Here is a 16,583-nt window from a genome sequence, read left to right as displayed (position 1 = left end):
AAATCCAGGGTGACCTAAAGGAAATTATGGGCCATGTCAGAGTCAGGACTACTGTGAGCTGATTCACCCGTGGACCACGATCTCTGGGTCCTGATTCAAGGATGCATCCCTGCGACTGGACCCTCACTGCCATGACTGACAAGGGTGACTGCAACACCATGAGTCCCTGGGGGAACTTGGATGGTAAGACTGTCGTGGCCTGGGTGGGAGGCTGCTGTGCAAAGAGGACTGAGGGGCCAGCACCATGTCTCTTATCCTCACGTCTGCTCTATGGCCCTGTACCTGGGACTGCACCTGGGTTATGAGTGCCTGCTGGTCCTGGGGGGAGGTCAAGGTTTAAAGTCTACCCCTGACCCCCTTAGATTCCCTTTGCTCCTGTAATAAATCACCACGAATTTCCTGTCTTAAAACCAATCTACACTCTTATAGTTCTAGAGGTCAGAAATCTGAAGAGTTTTTTTTATAGGACTGTCACCAGGGCCAGTTACTTCTGAAGACTCCAGGGGAGAATCCATTCCTTGCCTATTTCACCTTCTAGAAGTTGCCAGCATTCCTTGGTAGTTACTGGTTTCTGTGGTGGCATCTTCTACTTCCTTTTCTCTGTCTTGTCCTGTGTCCTTCTTATAAGAACTGTTGTAACTGTATAACACTGGACAAGATCCCCAACCTCAAGATCCTCAATCTCATCTGCAACATCTTTTTTGCCATAGAAGGAAACATTTATGGGTTTCAGGGATCAGCCTACCATATACCCCAAAGGCCTCCATCCTCTCTGCCCCACAATTCCACTTATATTCTAACAATCAAGTCAATAAGAGCCACGTGGGCATCTACCCACAACCATGTTAGGGCCACCCTACCTCCGAGCCCTCTGCAGGGTTGGCCTCCCAGACCAGCCTCCAGCCTCACAATCAGAAACAAAACTGGACACCATTCTGTCTTACACATGTGCACTCATCAGACCCAGGAGACAGGATCTGATCCAACTCAGATACTGCTTATATGGGCTATGGCCCGACACTGTCAAATTCCTCCCTTCACAGAAGGTCACTACAGAGTCAATAAGACAACTCTTCCAATAGCGTTTCAGGATGACCTCATCCAAATGTCTCCTACCTTTCAAAACTGTCACCTTGAGACACTTCTTCCAATAAATGTCTATGAACTTGGCAGGGGGGACAGTCAAAGACTGAGTCACCTTTCAGAAGAAGATGTCCGACACAGAGTCACAGGAGGTGGGGTGACAGGACCTGCCAGAGAACCTAAGCAGTGCAGCACCTCTCCAGAGGAAAACATGGCAGGGAGCACTCAGGTATGCATGAAGCCACCTTGATATGATTATCTGAAGAGATAATGGCAAGTGTACATGACCAAGGTTAAAACCATTTCTAGAAGGACTTGCCAGAGAGCTAGGAATCTATCTTATGATTATTCACTTAGTAGACAGTGAATGTCATTTATTCTTCTAGGCAAGTCCAAAAAGGAACAAGTTGTAATTCAGGAGATTCATCCTCAAGGTGTTGAGAGAAAATCTGAAAAGCTCACAAATACATCAGGCTGGAAGAGAGAGCTGGAGCAGCAGCTGCTGTCTTCCCTGGGAAGATCAAGTCCCTAAGGAGAGGGCTGGAACAGCAAAAAGCTTCCAGGGCCTGTGAAACAGGAAGAAGGGAGGCCTTGCCTGCTCTCTGGCAGAGGGGGACAGTGAGCTCCTCCAGGGTCTGGAGCCTTGTCCTGCAGCCTATCAATTATTGCCAGTGAAGATGAGCATAACCATTCACTGATTTAATTCGGAAAATTGTACTTTAAGTAATTAGCTGAAACATCCATACTCCTGACCGCTTGAGACTCACCATTTATTATTCTCCTCCCAACTCACCAGTGGGGGCGCTCATTAGGCCGAGGAGACACCCACACCTGAAGCCCCATCCAACACCAAACTCTCAAGACACTTCAGAGGGATGGCTTCATGTTAAACCCCAGCTGAACTTAGGGGAAAAGCCAGGGAGACAGCCCTGGCCACACCTGGGCAGACCTGCAGGAACCTCCCTGATACCCAGGCCCCACCTCCCAGCCTCTGCAGCATCTCTTCTCACCAGATGCCTCATGAGCGCCCCCTACACCTGGACACAGAAAATACAGGCACCCTACTCACTCAAACCATATGCTAACCAGCAGCAGTGGAAGCAGCAGACTTGACATTTACTGTGCACTTACTATGCATCAGGCACTGTACTGCTTTTTACTTCTTTCCACTTCACAATGGACTAACTCCTCCAAACAATTCTGTGAGGTCGATACTAGTATTGCCTCCTCTCCACAGATATGGAGCAGAGGTGGGCAGCAGTGATGTTTGGGTGATACAGTACTGAGGTGGGGGGGTCTGGGATTCAAGCAGGGGGGATACAGATGATGGAGACCACTGCTCTGTTATCTCCTTTTATGACCTGAAACGGCACAGCCACAGGCACACAGATATGGAAAAATCAGAAGAGGTCCATGAATGATTCAAGCTGGACAAACGCTACCCTTGGCCAAAGGTCAACAGACTGCCTCAAAGCACATTTAAATTTTATAGGGTGAAGGAAGCAAAATGACACACTGTGCCTTGAAGTCTCAGCCCCAGGAACAAACTTCTGATGCTCCTGCAGTCAGTCTCAGATCCTCTGATGTGACAGAAAAATAAGTCCACATGCTTTTACCCCAATATTCCACCTTGCCAGTGAAATGCTAAAGTCACCCTAAAAGTACTTGGCTTTTATTGTAACAGAAGATAGCTATTAAAATATAGCTCTGAGGGAAGCATCAATAAAACGGGACTTTGGGGAAGAAGATGTTCCTTATGAAGCTGTTCTGTGAGTCACAGAATTCATGTGGCATTGGAGCTGAAAGAAACCTCAGAAGCACCAAGTCCAGGAGAATGAAATGTGAGGCAGAGAAGTCTGATTAACTTATCCTTATGCATGCAGCCTTAATTCCCAGCCCTTCAGTACCAGGCCCTGTGCTAGGCCCTGAGGGAGTAGAGGCCAACAAGCCATGTGCCTGAGAAGTTACATCTTCAGGAAGGGTCTGTCTTGTTCTAATTCACACAAGACACTGCATGAGGTGGTGGCAGCCCTTAGGACACAGTATCAACCAAACTGTACTCTGTGCTTTAGATCTGGGGCCACACACTTGGCTGAATCTGGGCTGGCTACAAACATTTGTCTGGCTTTCATTACTTTGTAAACTAGGAGACTTTGTAAGAAATCTAGATGACCCAGCCATCTTAAAAAGTAAGATCCATCAATCCTGGGCTTGCATTCCTACTTAGAGCAAAGATTAGCTGAAGTTCAGTAGAAGCTGCACTTTGTCGTGCTGGAGATGGAACCCAGAGCCACACACGTGCTAGGAGCCACCCCGGAGCTATATCCCATGCCCTGGCCCAGAAGCTGCCCTTGGTAGGTTGAGCATGTGTTCTCATTTTGCCTCTGTCTTCAGCACTCCCTGCTGTCTCTCAGGCAACACTAGGTTCACTCCTTGGTCTGAGTCTAACCAGGAAGCAAATAACAATGCCATGCAGGAGCTCCCTCAGTCCTCTTAAGCTAGATGGACAAGGCAGGAGTAAAAGAGAGGTCTGCAAAAACAGTGAGATATGTGCTGACAAAAGAATTCTTATACAGTGGCTGAGCTAACACAAGAACCTGGCTTTACCCATTTCTCTGGTCCTGGCCTCTGGTAGTAGGGCCACCAATGGGCACACTGAGACAGCCATTCTAGTCCACAAAACAGGGTCTATCATAGCCCCAGGCAATTGCTGCTGCATGCCATCCACAGTGGTATCAAGGCCCCGTTCAGGATCTAGAAACAGCCCAAGGTACTGGGATTATCTTTACAGCTAAACCCACCAGAAATACCATAGTCTGGAGGCAAGAGAGAAATTGTCTGGTACAGGGTTAACACTATGTAATGGTGTTACATCTTATGTGGTCTAGAATAATGCTTCTAAGTAAACAGAGGGATGCCCACCATTCCCCTTCCCTTCTGTACCTGCAGGAGAGCAGAATGTGTGAAGACCATCCATACCAGCAGCCACCAGGGGCTCTTCCAGGAAGCCATGGAGCCCAACCTCCTAAGAGGTCTTACAACCTATAAAAGAGGAAAGAGTGGGTTTCCAACTAGCTCTGGCCCTGATGCCAGCACCCCACGACTTAAGAAGCACATCGGAGGGAGGGAAGGACCCCGAAGCCCAGACAACTATTGTCTTGGAAAGATTTTTTAGGTGGTGGATAGGCTGCCTACCTGGGACCCGGCAATGTGCAGTCTCTTAGGATGGGTTCCCATCAAGGCTAGGAGGGGCTCAGCTTGCCTCTGTGGGCACCTCACTGTCACATCCCTCCCTCCAGAAGCCAGGACATGTCTGCGCTGGCGGCCTAGAGGCCCAGCAGCCCATTTGTCAGCACCAGGGTGTGGCTACTGGCATGTGACACGGGAAGCCAGCAGAGATCCAAGAGTTAGGGCACCTGCCAGCTGCTGCTCCTTGAGGCAAAAATGAGTCTGAGGCCAACTAACCTAGTCCAGAGAAGCAAGGGACCTGCCTAAGGTCACACAGCAAGAGTGACATTCTAGGACCGGAAAAGAGGCCTTCTCCTGCTAGGTGACACCAGTAGCTCTTTGGGTCCTGATCCCCAGCTCTCAAAGCTGAGTTAAGGACGGGAGGTTTGGAAGGCGAAGCCCCGGGGCTGGCCAGGCACAAGCTCCTAAAAGTAGGCGAGGGCGGACCAGCAGAGCTTAGCAGAGACTCGCTGGGAAATCAGAATGAGCTGAGACTGGAAAAGGCGAGGTCACCCTCCACTCTCGCCTCGCCTCGCCTCGCGGGCGCCTTGGCGGAGCCGGTGTCCGGGGGCGGGTCGGTGGCTTCTCTCCATCTGGAGAAGGCATTAAGGGCCTGGCCTAATGCGATCCGCAAATGTGCTGCTGTTTCCGACCCGAGGCGGCGACTCCGGGCCGAGGGAGGCAGCCAGGACCGGGCTGGGGCCATGCGCCCCGTCAGGCGCTCGCACCCGGGGCGTCCCGCGACTCCCCGCAGCCCCCAGCACTCCACGCCCACCTTCAGGGCGCGCGTCTCCTCCGTCCTGTGCGCCCTGCCGTGGTGACCAGCTGCCCTCGGCCGCTTTCTACCAGACGCTCCCAATTCCAAAAACCCCAAGCCCCGGAGTGTCTCGGAGTCAAGAGCGCGCCTCGACCCGCAGGGAGCCCGAAAGACTCTCCCCAAACGTCTGCAAGTGTCCGACCCTCGGGGACGCCCCGCTATGTAGCCCCGCCTCGCTCGGAGCCCCCAGCCGCTCCGAGAGGCCACGGTTCGGAGCCTCCTCTACTTCCCCGGATCCCCGACCCGCTCACCCACCTGGCGTCCGCACGCGCACGCGGGGCTCCGTGCGCCGGGCGGAGGCGACCCCGTGCGGACCCGGCCCGGCCCGGCCCGACGCCGCCTGCAGCCCGCGGCCGCAGAGTGGAGCCGGCTGGGGCCGCCGCCGCGCTGTCCCGCCCCTCGGGCGCGCCGAGCTCGCTGGCCCGGGCCCAGGGCGGAGGGCGCGCGCCGCCACCTGCCGCCCGCGGGCGCGACCGAGGGGGGCCGGGGACGCGCCTCCGCCCGCTGCCTGGAAGCCGCTCGGCGCGGGGCCAACAACCAGAACGACGCCCCGCCCGCCCTGCGGACTCGCCCGGAGCCTCAGGGCGAAGCCCCAGCCCGGGGCGGTGGACCAGGCAAGATCCCAGCGGAGACCCCGCTGTCTTCGCATCGGCGCTCCTTGGCCTCCGGGGTCCCCAGGCAGTGCGCACGCGGGCCGGTGCGTCCAGGGACACCTGGGATCATGGCGCGTGTGTGCAACGGGCTTGGGGTTCCGAGCGTCGCGCCGGCGGGAATGGCACAGTGCCGGAGCCTGGGGTTGCCAGTGGAGGTGGCAGCGTCGGGGCAGAGGACTGGGTGAGATTCCTTGTGGAGTACAGGGAAGTCAGGGAAGTGAGACCCTAGGCTTAAATGTGGTCTTATGAACCCAGGGCCAGGGGAGACCTGATGAGGTCAGTGGCATCGCACCTCCAAGACCTCGGTGCCACCGTGGCCAGGGCTTCCTGGTGCTCCTGCTGCTCTGGCAACGTGTGTCTCACCTCGTGGCAGTGGTTAGTAGTATTGTCCCATGTCACCCAGGAGGAATCCGAGGCTCCTCTGGGGATAACGTGCGCAGGGTGAGTGAAGAAGCCAGGACTGGACTCGGTGTCTGCTTCTCCCTGGAGTCCGGATCGAACCCCACCCCCCACCCCAGGGGATCAGCCTTATGAGCAACCAGATGCCGTGAGAGTCAACCAACAGGAGAGCCCTGCCTACCTCCCTCACCTGCTCCTTCTGACCTTCCTCTTCCTCTGATGGCTTCTACTGGCCAAGAGGAGGTCTCCAAGACCCTCTCCCCTCCAAATGAATTGGCTGGAACCTTGTGAAAAGACCAGAGGACAGGTCAGTGTGTAGGATGTAGAGGCAGCCCGAGGGGGATTTGCCAGTACCCAGCAGGGCTCACCCAAAGCACCTATGTACCCTGGATTCTCATTAGGAGCCTGGCTCAGTACTCAGAGTTGTACAGACAATGAGAGAATTGAGCCATTCCTCCTAGAGGAAATAGAATTACCTTCCCACAAGCCTCTGCTCTTAACATTTTTGTCTACCAAACAACACAGTATCTTATTTTTGTGTGCTGCAGGTACTGACTATGGTAAGCTAATTCAAAAACAGGAAATCTGCAAATAATGAGAATCCATGAGATGTGCTTCTCAACTTGGTAGATGCATCAGAGGAGAAATGGCCATGGTAACATTTCAAAGTGTTTGCTATGCACCAGACATTCTTCCAGGCATTTAACCTGTATTAACTGATTTAGTCAACACAACAGCCTCTGGGGTGGGTATTGGTTTCCTTTGCATCTTACAAATAAGCAAACAGCAGCAGAAAAGTTGAAACAGCACATATTCTTAGCAAACTGTCTGTAACACTTCTCATATCATTCAGATCCCACAACCAGCCATGATGTAGCATGGAGTTGATTGCAAAACCCCCATGACTATTCAATATGAAATGGAGAATTCGGAGAAATATTATGCTGGTGCAGTGGCAGCTGTGTCAAGTTGAGGGCCCCGTCTGCAGCTCAGGAAGGCACTGAGGGCACCTCCAGAGCTGGGGGCTTTGCTGGGAAGTAGGCTCCACTCTGAGGGTGAATTCTCACAGGCCTTCCTGCTCGTTTTCCCTTGGGCACTTCTAATTCTGAACCAGCAGCTAGGGAGCCTCTCTCTCCAGCAGGTACCTTCTAGCCAGGCCACACCTCAAAGAGGAGTTGGTCTGGAGAGAGAAAAGAAAAAACATTTCTCCAAGAGCCTGTGGGAGTTCTGTATTCCTGTTTACCCTGGTGGGTCAAGCAGTCTTACCTGTGTGGCTAAGTTCTTTCCTGTGAGTTGGGATAGGAAAGGCCTCAGAGTGTAGACTCCACCGAGGGGCCCGCTGGACTTCACAGGTGGAGCTGGATTCCTGGCCTCGCTATCCCAGGAGCCCTTTCCTTTAGGTCTCTGCCCACGTAGAGACTGAGCCTTCCCTCAGCCACCCACCCCCTTCCCTCCCACCCTTTACCCCTCTCCTGCAGCCTGTGCCAAATGTTTGATATTCCCCAGGGCTTGGTATAGAGAGAGATCAGGGCATGGGAATATTTAAGCCTAGGAGAGCTGATCTGGCTGTCGGGCCCCACCCACTCTGTCTCTGGGTGAGAGACCAGGCCCCTCCCTGCTTAGCTCCTGGACTACTTCCCAGGGGGACTCTCTCCAACTCTGTCCAACTGAGGACAATGGCAGCACGTTATATCCCAAGAGGACCAGGAAACTACATTCCTCCCTAGGTTCCTACTTGGTTCCTGGTTTCTACCACATGCCTCAAGATCTGCTCCCTCCTGCACGAGTTTCAGAGATTCCTAACGCGACTGCAAGCTTCGCCTCCTGCCCCCATCCAGACAAACACGTCAAGGCAATGTTCCCTTCCGGGGAGGACAGGGAAGCACCTGTAGGTGCTATGACAGAAACAATGTCAGTTCAGGGCATCGAGCCTAATTTGTTCTGATTACAAAACTGATCTTTCTCTTTGCAGAATTGATGTGGACTTAGGAAGCACATTCAAAAAGGCTGTGTTGGTGGCTTGGAGAAAAAGAAAACAAGTCAAACAACATGGAGGGCAGAGCGGGCTGCGTGAGGGATGAAGGATTCAGACATGGCCCTGAGAGTTAACAGACAACCTTAGGGTAAGTATGTCCCCCTTTCTTAGTAGTACCCATTTGCAATATGTAACGTTTACATTACTTGCAAGGAGTTGGTACACGTACACCACACTTCTAAATGCCTTTGTTCATCCCCTTCCCTCATCTCCCTCCATCTCTTGGTCCCCTTCCCATTTGAGGAAGATCTAGGGGCACAAGATTAGCAGGGGAGTGAGGGATGCAGGAGAGGCAGTTGACCTGTGGCTCAGGTCAAGGTGAGCCTTTGTGTGGTCCCTGGGACACTGAGGCAGAAAATGCACCCAGGATTTGCCCTGACCTGACACAGGAAGCCTGGGCAGCTGTCCCCCACGCCACTCAGTCACTGCCTCCTGGTGTCAGTTGGCCTGATCCAGAGGTGGCTGCCCTAAGCTCAGGTGTTGGGTGTGAGCCCAAGTCCACATGCTCTCATGCTGGGCTAGTGGTTTCTGCTGGTCCAGGGATCTGGACAGATGTCCTAACCATGGTGTCTACTGCACAGGGCTTCTCATGACATCCCCAAGCCCCATTTGGGAAACATGCTCACCTCATGCCACTGGCCCACCAGAGTGGGGCCCTTCTTTTGAACACAAATTTGCTTTACAAAATCTTGTCCAAGTTTTCATCTGGCTGTTCTTTGACCTCAAGAGCAGATCTATCCCTTAGGAGAAGGCATCCTCTGGGACATGTCCTGCTTGATGAGGGGCTGGCGCACCCTCACCCTGGGTTTGGCCTTCCTGTGGCAATGAGATCCCCAGGGAGTTCCGCAAGGTCCCAGAGGTGCCAGATTGATGATTCAAGTCAGGAGCTTGGGAACTAGGACTCTGCCACCCTGGCAATCTGAACCAATCAGAGTTGCCCAGGAGAACAAATTGGCTGGTGCCTTCAAGCTCATCTTGCTCTGCCCATGGCAAACCCCTCTTCTTCCCCCAGAGGCAGAGGTGAGCATGGGAGCACCAGAGCTAGTCAGGAAACTCAGCTCTGATCCAGGCTCGGCCACATGTTAGGAGATTCAGGGCAAAGCGTTTTGCTGAGGATCAACTTTCTCCTTCCTGTGTTGAAGTGTGACATTAAAAAGTTCCAACAGATCTGTGCAGTGTAACTTCTGAGATTGTTTTCGTGCTTTGCTTGTACACCATAGCCATCCTTCCTGCTCTGGTTCGGATGTGGTTTGTCTCCCAGGGCTTCAGGTGATGGAGGCTTGGTCTTCAGCATGGCAGTATCGATGGAGGTCCCAAGGTCACCGAGGGCTGCCCTTGGGTGGGGTTAAGTGGTTCTCGTGGGACCTGAGTCTGTTCTCACAAGAGCCAGCTGTTGCAAGCCTGATCCTTGAATTGTTCCCTTTGGCTTCCTGCCTTGCATGTGATCCTCACTCCCACAATTCTCCACTTGTTATGATGCCACCCACCATGGCGCCTTGGCCAGAGCTGAGTGGACGCCAGTGTCATGCTGTCAACCTCCAAACTGTGAGCTCGGTCAGCCTCTTTTCTTTATAAAGGAACCAAGCCCCAAGGATTTCATGGTAGTAATGAAAAATGGGCTAATACACTACTCTTATTTTTTTATTTGCTTGATTGATTTTATTAGTATATATTTGTGATGCATGATAATTACATTCACCTTGGGGAACTGATACAGACACATATTGCATCATGATCATTTGTACTCCCCCACGCCCCTCCCCTCCTCCCTCCTTCTCCAGGTGCTCTACCTATCTCTGGAGTGTACCTCCCTGTTTCCTACCATCTTTTTTTCTTTTTGCTCCTTAAAGCATTTATACTTTAGATCTCTCATTTTAAAGAAAGCATGATATATTTAACCTTCTGTGTCTGATTTATTTCACTTAGTATTATCGTCTCAAGATCTATCCATTTTTCTACAGATTATTCAAATTTATCCTTCTTTATGGCCGAATAGTACTCCACTGTGTTTATCTACCATTTTTTTTATCCACTCATCTATTGTTGGACATATAGGCCGCTTTCATAATTAAGCTATTGTGAGTTGTGCTGTTGTAAACATGGATATCTATATATCACTGGAATATCATGTCTTTGACTCTTTCGGGAAAATAACCAGAAGTGGTAGAGCTGAGTACAGTGGAATTTCTATTTTTAGTTTTTTGAGGAATCTCCATACTGATTGCCTCAGTGGTTGTACTAGTTTACACTCATACCAAGTGTAGAGGGGTTCCTGTCACCTCACAACCTTGCCAGCATTTGTTGATTTTGAGGCCTTGATAATATCCATCTTACAGGAGTAAAACAGAATCTCAGTGTTGTTTTGATTTGCATTTCTCTTAATGGCCAAAGGTGTCGAACATTTTCTTATATACTTTTTGGCCATTTGTACTTCTTCTGAGGATATATTCACTTCAACTGTCCATTTTTATTGGATCTCTTATTTTGGGGGGGGTCTAATTTTTTTGAGATCTTTGTATATTCTAGATATTAGTCCTCTATTTGAGGCATAGCTGGCAAATATTTTCCCATTCTGTAAGTTGTCTCTTCACTCTGTTGGTTGTTTCCTTTGCTGTTCAGAAGCTTTTAAATTTGATATGGTTCCATTTGTTGATTCCTGATATTGTTTCCTGTGCAACCAGGGTTCTATTTAAGAAGTCCTTGCCTATGCCTATGTCTTCCAAACTTTTACTCAACTTTTCTTCCAGCAGATTTAGTTTTTTTCTACTTTGATATCTAGGTCTTTGATTCATTTTTATTTGATTTTAGAGCAAGGTGAGACATATGGATCTAGACTCACTCTGCTCATGGGTAACTAGCTTCCCCAGCGCCATTTACTGAAGAGGCCATCTTTTCTCCATCTTGTGCTTTTGGCCCCTTTGTCAAAGATCCCGTGGCTGAATGTGCTTGGCACTGTTTCTGTGTCCTCTTTTCTGTTCTATTGATCCACATGTCTTTTTTTGTGCCAATACCAAGCTGTTTTTTTTTTTTTCAATCACTGTAGCTTTGTGATATAACTTTAAATCTGGGCTTTTGATGCCTCCTGCTTTGTTCTTGTTTCTCAGGATTAATTTTGCTATTCTGGGTCTCTTCTGGTTCCACATGAATATTAGAATTGTGCCTTTTTTTCCCTAGTTCTATAACAATGCTGATGGTATTTGTATTAGAATTGCATTTTTGGTAATATGGCCATTTTGACAACACTGGTTTTGCCTATCCAGGAATAGGGGCTATCTTTCCATTTTCTAATCTCTTGTTGATCTCTTTTTTCAGAGCATTATAGTTTTTGTTGTAGAGGTCTTTCACATCCTTGGTTAGGTTGGTTCCTAAGTATTTAAATTTTTTTTTAAGTTATTGTGAATGGGTTTGTTTTCCTGACTTCTTTCTTTTTTTTGTGGTACCAGGGATCAAACTTGGGGCCTTGCGCTGCGAGGCAGGCAGCGGAACCACTGAGCTAAATCCCCAGCCTCCTGACTTCTTTCTTGGTGAGCTCATTGTTGGTGTACTAGAATGATATAGATTTTTGTGTGTTGTTTTGTATCCTGCCACATTGCTGAATTTGTTTATTAATAAGTTCTAAGACTCTTCTGGTGTTTTTTGGATCTTCTATCAAATCTAAAACTTAACTCCAATAATCTCCCCTAGCCCACAACCAGACCAACAATAATAGAACAGGCCTCTCAGTAATCCAACCAACCTCACAGATTTAAGCATCACTTATAAGAAGACACTGAAGTGTTGCTCAAGATTATTGATTCTTACTTTTTACATAGCTCTAACAAATTTGTTCATCTGGTTTTCAAAAGTAAATTGGGGGCTATGAAGTATAAGGAGACAAAATGCCTGCTAAGAAGAAGCGTACTGACAACATAAACATGCTGGGAAAAAAAACCTATAAAAATCACAAAAAAGTGAAAGATCACTAGTCTTTTACAGCTTTGCTTCATAGAGCCTGAAATGAACATGATGTCGTTACATAGTACCCAGGTTTATCTGTGGTGCCTTTGCACATTAGCCTTTGTTCGCGAATGTATGGGAGTACATGCTCCATTTTAGAAAAGTATTCACTCATAAAAGAGCTACCTTTAAGAAAAGGAAAACAAGAACCGAACAATATATATTCTTTTAAATACTTAACCCTTTGCTTTTTGAAAAACTCATGTCTACAACACAATCTCTAATATTCCTGAAACTCAAAACATTTATTCCAAAATTGATTGAGGAAAAATAACAGAGTGTAAAGAAACTGAATTGCTCCAAATACTCTCCATTATATTGTTTGAAAATGTGATCATTATCTTCATACAAATCTTCGGAAAGAGTTGCACACAAGAGCATTTCCCCTGATGTTGTGTGGCATTTCAGTCACTATGTGACACAGGACGGGACCCACCCCACCCCCCATTCACTCTGCTTCCCCACATGTTCCTTGCACTCTCAGCCTGGCAATATTTGGGTTCGAAGCACCACCAAGAAATACTTGAAGATTCTTTTCTCAAATGTAACTGCAGTAAAGACATTTCATTTTGCAAAATACATTAACTTTTGGAGGATTTCACTTGCCAGTGAAACATTTTTATCCTTTCTTTACACAGACTCAGAAAAAAAATACATGGATGGGGATGAAAAACCAGTTTCCTTCTGACCATAGACATCTGGTCAGCTGTGGACCTGAGGAGCAACTCATTGAAGTGCAGGATGGTCCAGGATATAGTCACACACACAGTGCACACTGTGTCAGATGCCTGCCCAGTCCGAGGGACACAATGGCAAAACAACATGTAGCTCCTGCCTTGCAGGAGCAAATAAGATACGGTGTGACAAATGTTCCCAGAGGCAAAAGAACAGGAAGCTAGAAACATATAGGACAGGACAGCAACTGGTTCAGTCTTATGGGTATTAGAGGTTTCTTGGGGAAAGCAATATTTTAAGTGAGAATTAAAGGTTAACCGCAAGCACAGGGCCTTACTGTAAAAATAGTTTTCCAAAAATTTACTCTTTTTATATATTCTCCAGTAAAAAACAATCTATAACTCCAAATGTGTGCTTTAAAATCATATAATCTGGGCCTAGTGATACATGCCTGTTGTATCAGTTACTCAGAAAGCTGAACCCAAAGGATCACTTGAGTCTATGAGTTCAAGATCAGTCTGAGCGACAAAGCAAAACCACATGTCAAAACAAAAAAGATGAATTTCCTATATTCTCTACCTTGGTTAAAATATACACAATAAATAAATAATAAAATAATATAAGTAAATGGCTGGGAGGTAGATCTAGAACAAATTCTATCTTTGAAGGCAAAGAGGGGGGACACAATATTGCAAACTTATATTTGTTTCTTTTATACTTGTCCCAGTGTTTATTTCCAGGATGGCCTCCTTACCATTTTGGCACCGCACACTGCCCTCATCACAAGGACTGTTGTCACCAAAGTGATGGCTACTGTTGTATCTCATCAACACTGAGCTGATGTTATGTGGATGGTTCCTTTGCCCAGTCCCCACCAATAATACAGAATTTTCCATTGTATCCATTTGGCGATGTCAGTGAGGAAGAGCTGATTTGAGTAAAACATCTAAGCTCAAATCATTTTCTGCAATCTCTATCTGGCTTGAAATTTCATGTCAGTATCAGTTTTTAAAATTTCTTTTCCATTTTCCTTATTTAGACTTTGCAGAACAAAGGATACTTTATTCTCAATCTTCCTGGCCCTAAATATGAATCTGAGAATGCTTGTTTTACGATGCCTTTGATTTCTTTCTTAGTCTTTCAAAACAACAATAAAAATACACTGTTCTGGTATGCATTTATCAAAAGAGTATTTTATTTAGCAATTTCATGGGAAATGTTGAGTAAGTCCTACTGTTACTTGATCATTAACTGGAGACCCAGGCAAGGTTTGAGCATACAGTTGTCTTAGGGGAATTGGTAACTTCTGGGTTCACAACAGAACAGCAGAAAAATAAAGCTGGGGAAACTTCCTTCCAGCCAGACCCACTGAACTCTATGAGCAAATGGTGAAGACACAGACAAGAAATCAAAAGTGGCTCACAGTGATTGTTTCTTGGCTTGTTTTCTGAGGGGAAAAAAAAACTATTGGTCTTTCACTTATACATGTATTATGTACCCATTAGAAATTTAGAAATTTCTTTCCCGATAAACAGACATGGATCGATGGTGGGTGAACAGGTTCCTACACCATCAACTTCCATGGCTTTGACTATTGTCAGTATGCTGGTCAGTCATCAGAACAACTCTCCAGGCCCAGTTGTCTGCTTGATCCTAGATCCAATGACATTTGCAACTCACACACTCTGAGATGAAGTTATTGTGTCGGTGTCACCCTCTCCCATCCAATTCATTCCTTCTCCTTTGTGCCCCACATCAATGAGTGACCCCCCCTGCTATGTCAAATGTCAGAAATCAGGGAGCTTTGAATTAGCTCTCCTCTTATCAATTCTACCTCTCTCCTAACTCTCAAACCTATTTTCTTTTATGGTATTTTATCACTTACACCCATAGGTCATCATGAACTTTTGCTTGTATTTTTAGAAACACACACAAAGTAATCATTCTTAAGAGCCAATCTTTTATAAAAATAAAAACATTTCTAACTTGTTTTATTATAATTATTAACACATATTAGTTAAACAATGTAACAGGTTTCTTTGTGATATTCTCATACATGTGAATTGCATAATTTTATCAAATCTGCCTCCCATTGCCCTCTCTTAATCTCTACCCCTTCCCCATTGTTGCCTTCCCCTTTCCTAATAGTCTCTCTTCTACTTTCATATTATCTTTTTTCTTTATTTCTAGATTCCACGTACAAGAGAAAATATGTTAGACTCATCTGAGTCTGGCTTATTTGCTTATTATAATGATCTCTAGTTCTATCCATTTTCCTGAAAGTTATATGATTTGTTCTTTTTTATGGCTGAATAATGCTCAATTTGTATATATATATATATATATATATATATATATATATATATATATCACATTTCCCATTGGTGGTCATCTAGACTGATGCCATAGTATAGCTATTGTGAACAGGACCATGATGAACATGGTTGTGCAGGTATCTCTATTGTATGCTGACTTTGATTCCTTCAGATGTTTCTCCAGGGGTGGTATAGCTAGATCATATCATAGTTCTACTTATTTAGTTTTTATTAAGAATTTCCATAAAGATTTACATAGGGCTGAACTAATTTACATTCCCACCAAAAATGTACAGTGGACCCTAGACTTAGGAACTCAATTTGTTTGTGAGGGCTTGTTGCAGCTCAAGTTGGTCGATTGAAGGATCAGGCTCCTCTACACAGCCTTCAAAGTCTCTCCCCTGTATACAGGCAGATCTCAGTGTCCTTAGAGAGACATTGGCCCAGGATGTTGTAATGTTTCTTCCAGAAGTCTTTAAGGGTTAAATCTGTATCTGAGCCCGTCTGGAAGCACAAGTGGCTGGCATTGGAGTCATAACTTGACTTTGTTCATAAGTTAAAATTAAAATTCCAGTCATAACCCAAGTTTTTTGTATATCAGGCTGGTTTTAACTCAAGGATCCACTGTACAAGTATGTGTTACTTGCATCCCCATAAGTTTTTTAGTTTTTGTTGGGGTTTTTTTTGGTACCAGGGATCGAACTCAGGACCTTCCGCTTGTGAGGCAGGCACTGGAACCACTGAGCTAAATCCTCAGCCCTTACCCATCAGTTTTTATTAGTCTTTGTTTTCTTAGTGACAGCCATTCTTGCTAGGGTAAGATGAAATCTCAGTGTAGTTCTGATTTGCATTTCGCTGATGGCTAAATATGTTGAACTTTTTTTCATATAATTATTGGCCTTTTGTACTTTTTCTCTGAAGAAGTATCTGAGTTCATTTGCCCATTTATTGATTGGATTACTTTTTCGTTTTGATGTTAGTGTTTTTCAATCTAATTTTATCACTTCATTGCTCTGCCAAGTATTATACTCAGTAACACATGGCTCTTAAGATAAAGCATGAAACCTCACAGTAGGGCATATATCACCTTTACAACTTGACCCCACCTACCTCTGTCCACTTGCAAATTTCATCTTCATTGTGTGCTCATGTGTATTAGTATAGATTAGCTCTATATTGCAATAACAACAAATATTTCAGAGATTTAACAGATAATGTTAATATTTTGTTTATGTCAAATCTGGCATAAGTTGGATAACTCTCCAGGGTAACTGTCTCTAATGGGGTCCTTTAGTGACCCAGGATCCTTTGACCTTGTGGCTCTTCATGTCAACACTTGACATCTATCTTAACTGCCCAGAGGAAGACAGCGATTAGAGAAT

General features: G+C 46.6%; 2 protein-coding genes across 15 annotated transcripts in view; one reads left to right on the top strand and one right to left on the bottom strand.

The window, feature by feature from the left end:
• Positions 1-7,592, bottom strand: part of Adamtsl3 (ADAMTS like 3) — a 350,115-nt gene extending 342,523 nt beyond the window's left edge. For 5 of the 11 annotated variants that reach the window (XR_015441834.1, XM_087188547.1, XM_087188546.1 and 2 more), the window contains exons 1-2: positions 4,279-4,508; positions 4,027-4,125 (exon numbers count right to left, since the gene is read on the bottom strand). Coding sequence is in view for 10 of the 11 variants with exons in the window: in XM_087188547.1 (XP_087044673.1) it covers positions 4,027-4,125; positions 4,279-4,320 (141 nt within the window). In the remaining variant the exon portion in view is untranslated. Of the gene's footprint in view, positions 1-4,026; positions 4,126-4,278; positions 4,509-4,548; positions 4,683-5,086; positions 5,204-5,383; positions 5,509-6,370; positions 6,465-7,446 lie in introns of those variants that run through there. The other 6 variants (XM_087188548.1, XM_087188551.1, XM_021264893.2 and 3 more) reach the window with 6 other exon arrangements.
• On the top strand, positions 4,933-14,067 carry LOC110350697 (uncharacterized). 4 transcript variants are annotated; one of them, XM_087188562.1, is made up of 4 exons: positions 4,933-5,825; positions 8,153-8,303; positions 11,659-11,739; positions 13,614-14,067. In XM_087188562.1, the coding sequence occupies exons 1-2, from the start codon at positions 4,933-4,935 to the stop codon at positions 8,259-8,261; spliced, it is 1,002 nt and encodes a 333-aa protein (XP_087044688.1). In that variant the 3' UTR covers positions 8,262-8,303; positions 11,659-11,739; positions 13,614-14,067. The 4 variants fall into 4 exon arrangements, with proteins under 4 accessions (XP_087044688.1, XP_087044689.1, XP_087044687.1 ...); XM_087188564.1 differs by having other exon boundaries at positions 4,946-5,825; positions 12,850-14,067; XM_087188563.1 differs by lacking the exon at positions 11,659-11,739.
• Positions 14,068-16,583: the final 2,516 nt, after the last annotated feature.

This window comes from Heterocephalus glaber, unplaced genomic scaffold (assembly GCF_053883595.1).
Source record: "Heterocephalus glaber isolate CG9 unplaced genomic scaffold, H.glaber_assembly_v1.0 deba00001531, whole genome shotgun sequence".
Taxonomy (NCBI): Eukaryota; Metazoa; Chordata; class Mammalia; order Rodentia; family Bathyergidae; genus Heterocephalus; species Heterocephalus glaber.
The sequence above is the reverse complement of the archived record's forward strand: the minus strand, read 5'-3'. Positions and strand labels throughout refer to the sequence as shown.

Bases quoted from the DNA above. Each gene is read 5' to 3' on its own strand.
- LOC110350697 (XM_087188563.1), top strand. From the start codon at position 4,933: ATGCGATCCGCAAATGTGCTGCTGTTTCCGACCCGAGGCGGCGACTCC. The intron at 5,826-8,152 runs GTGCGTCCAGGG...TTCTCTTTGCAG, and splicing joins GGCAGTGCGCACGCGGGCCG to AATTGATGTGGACTTAGGAA.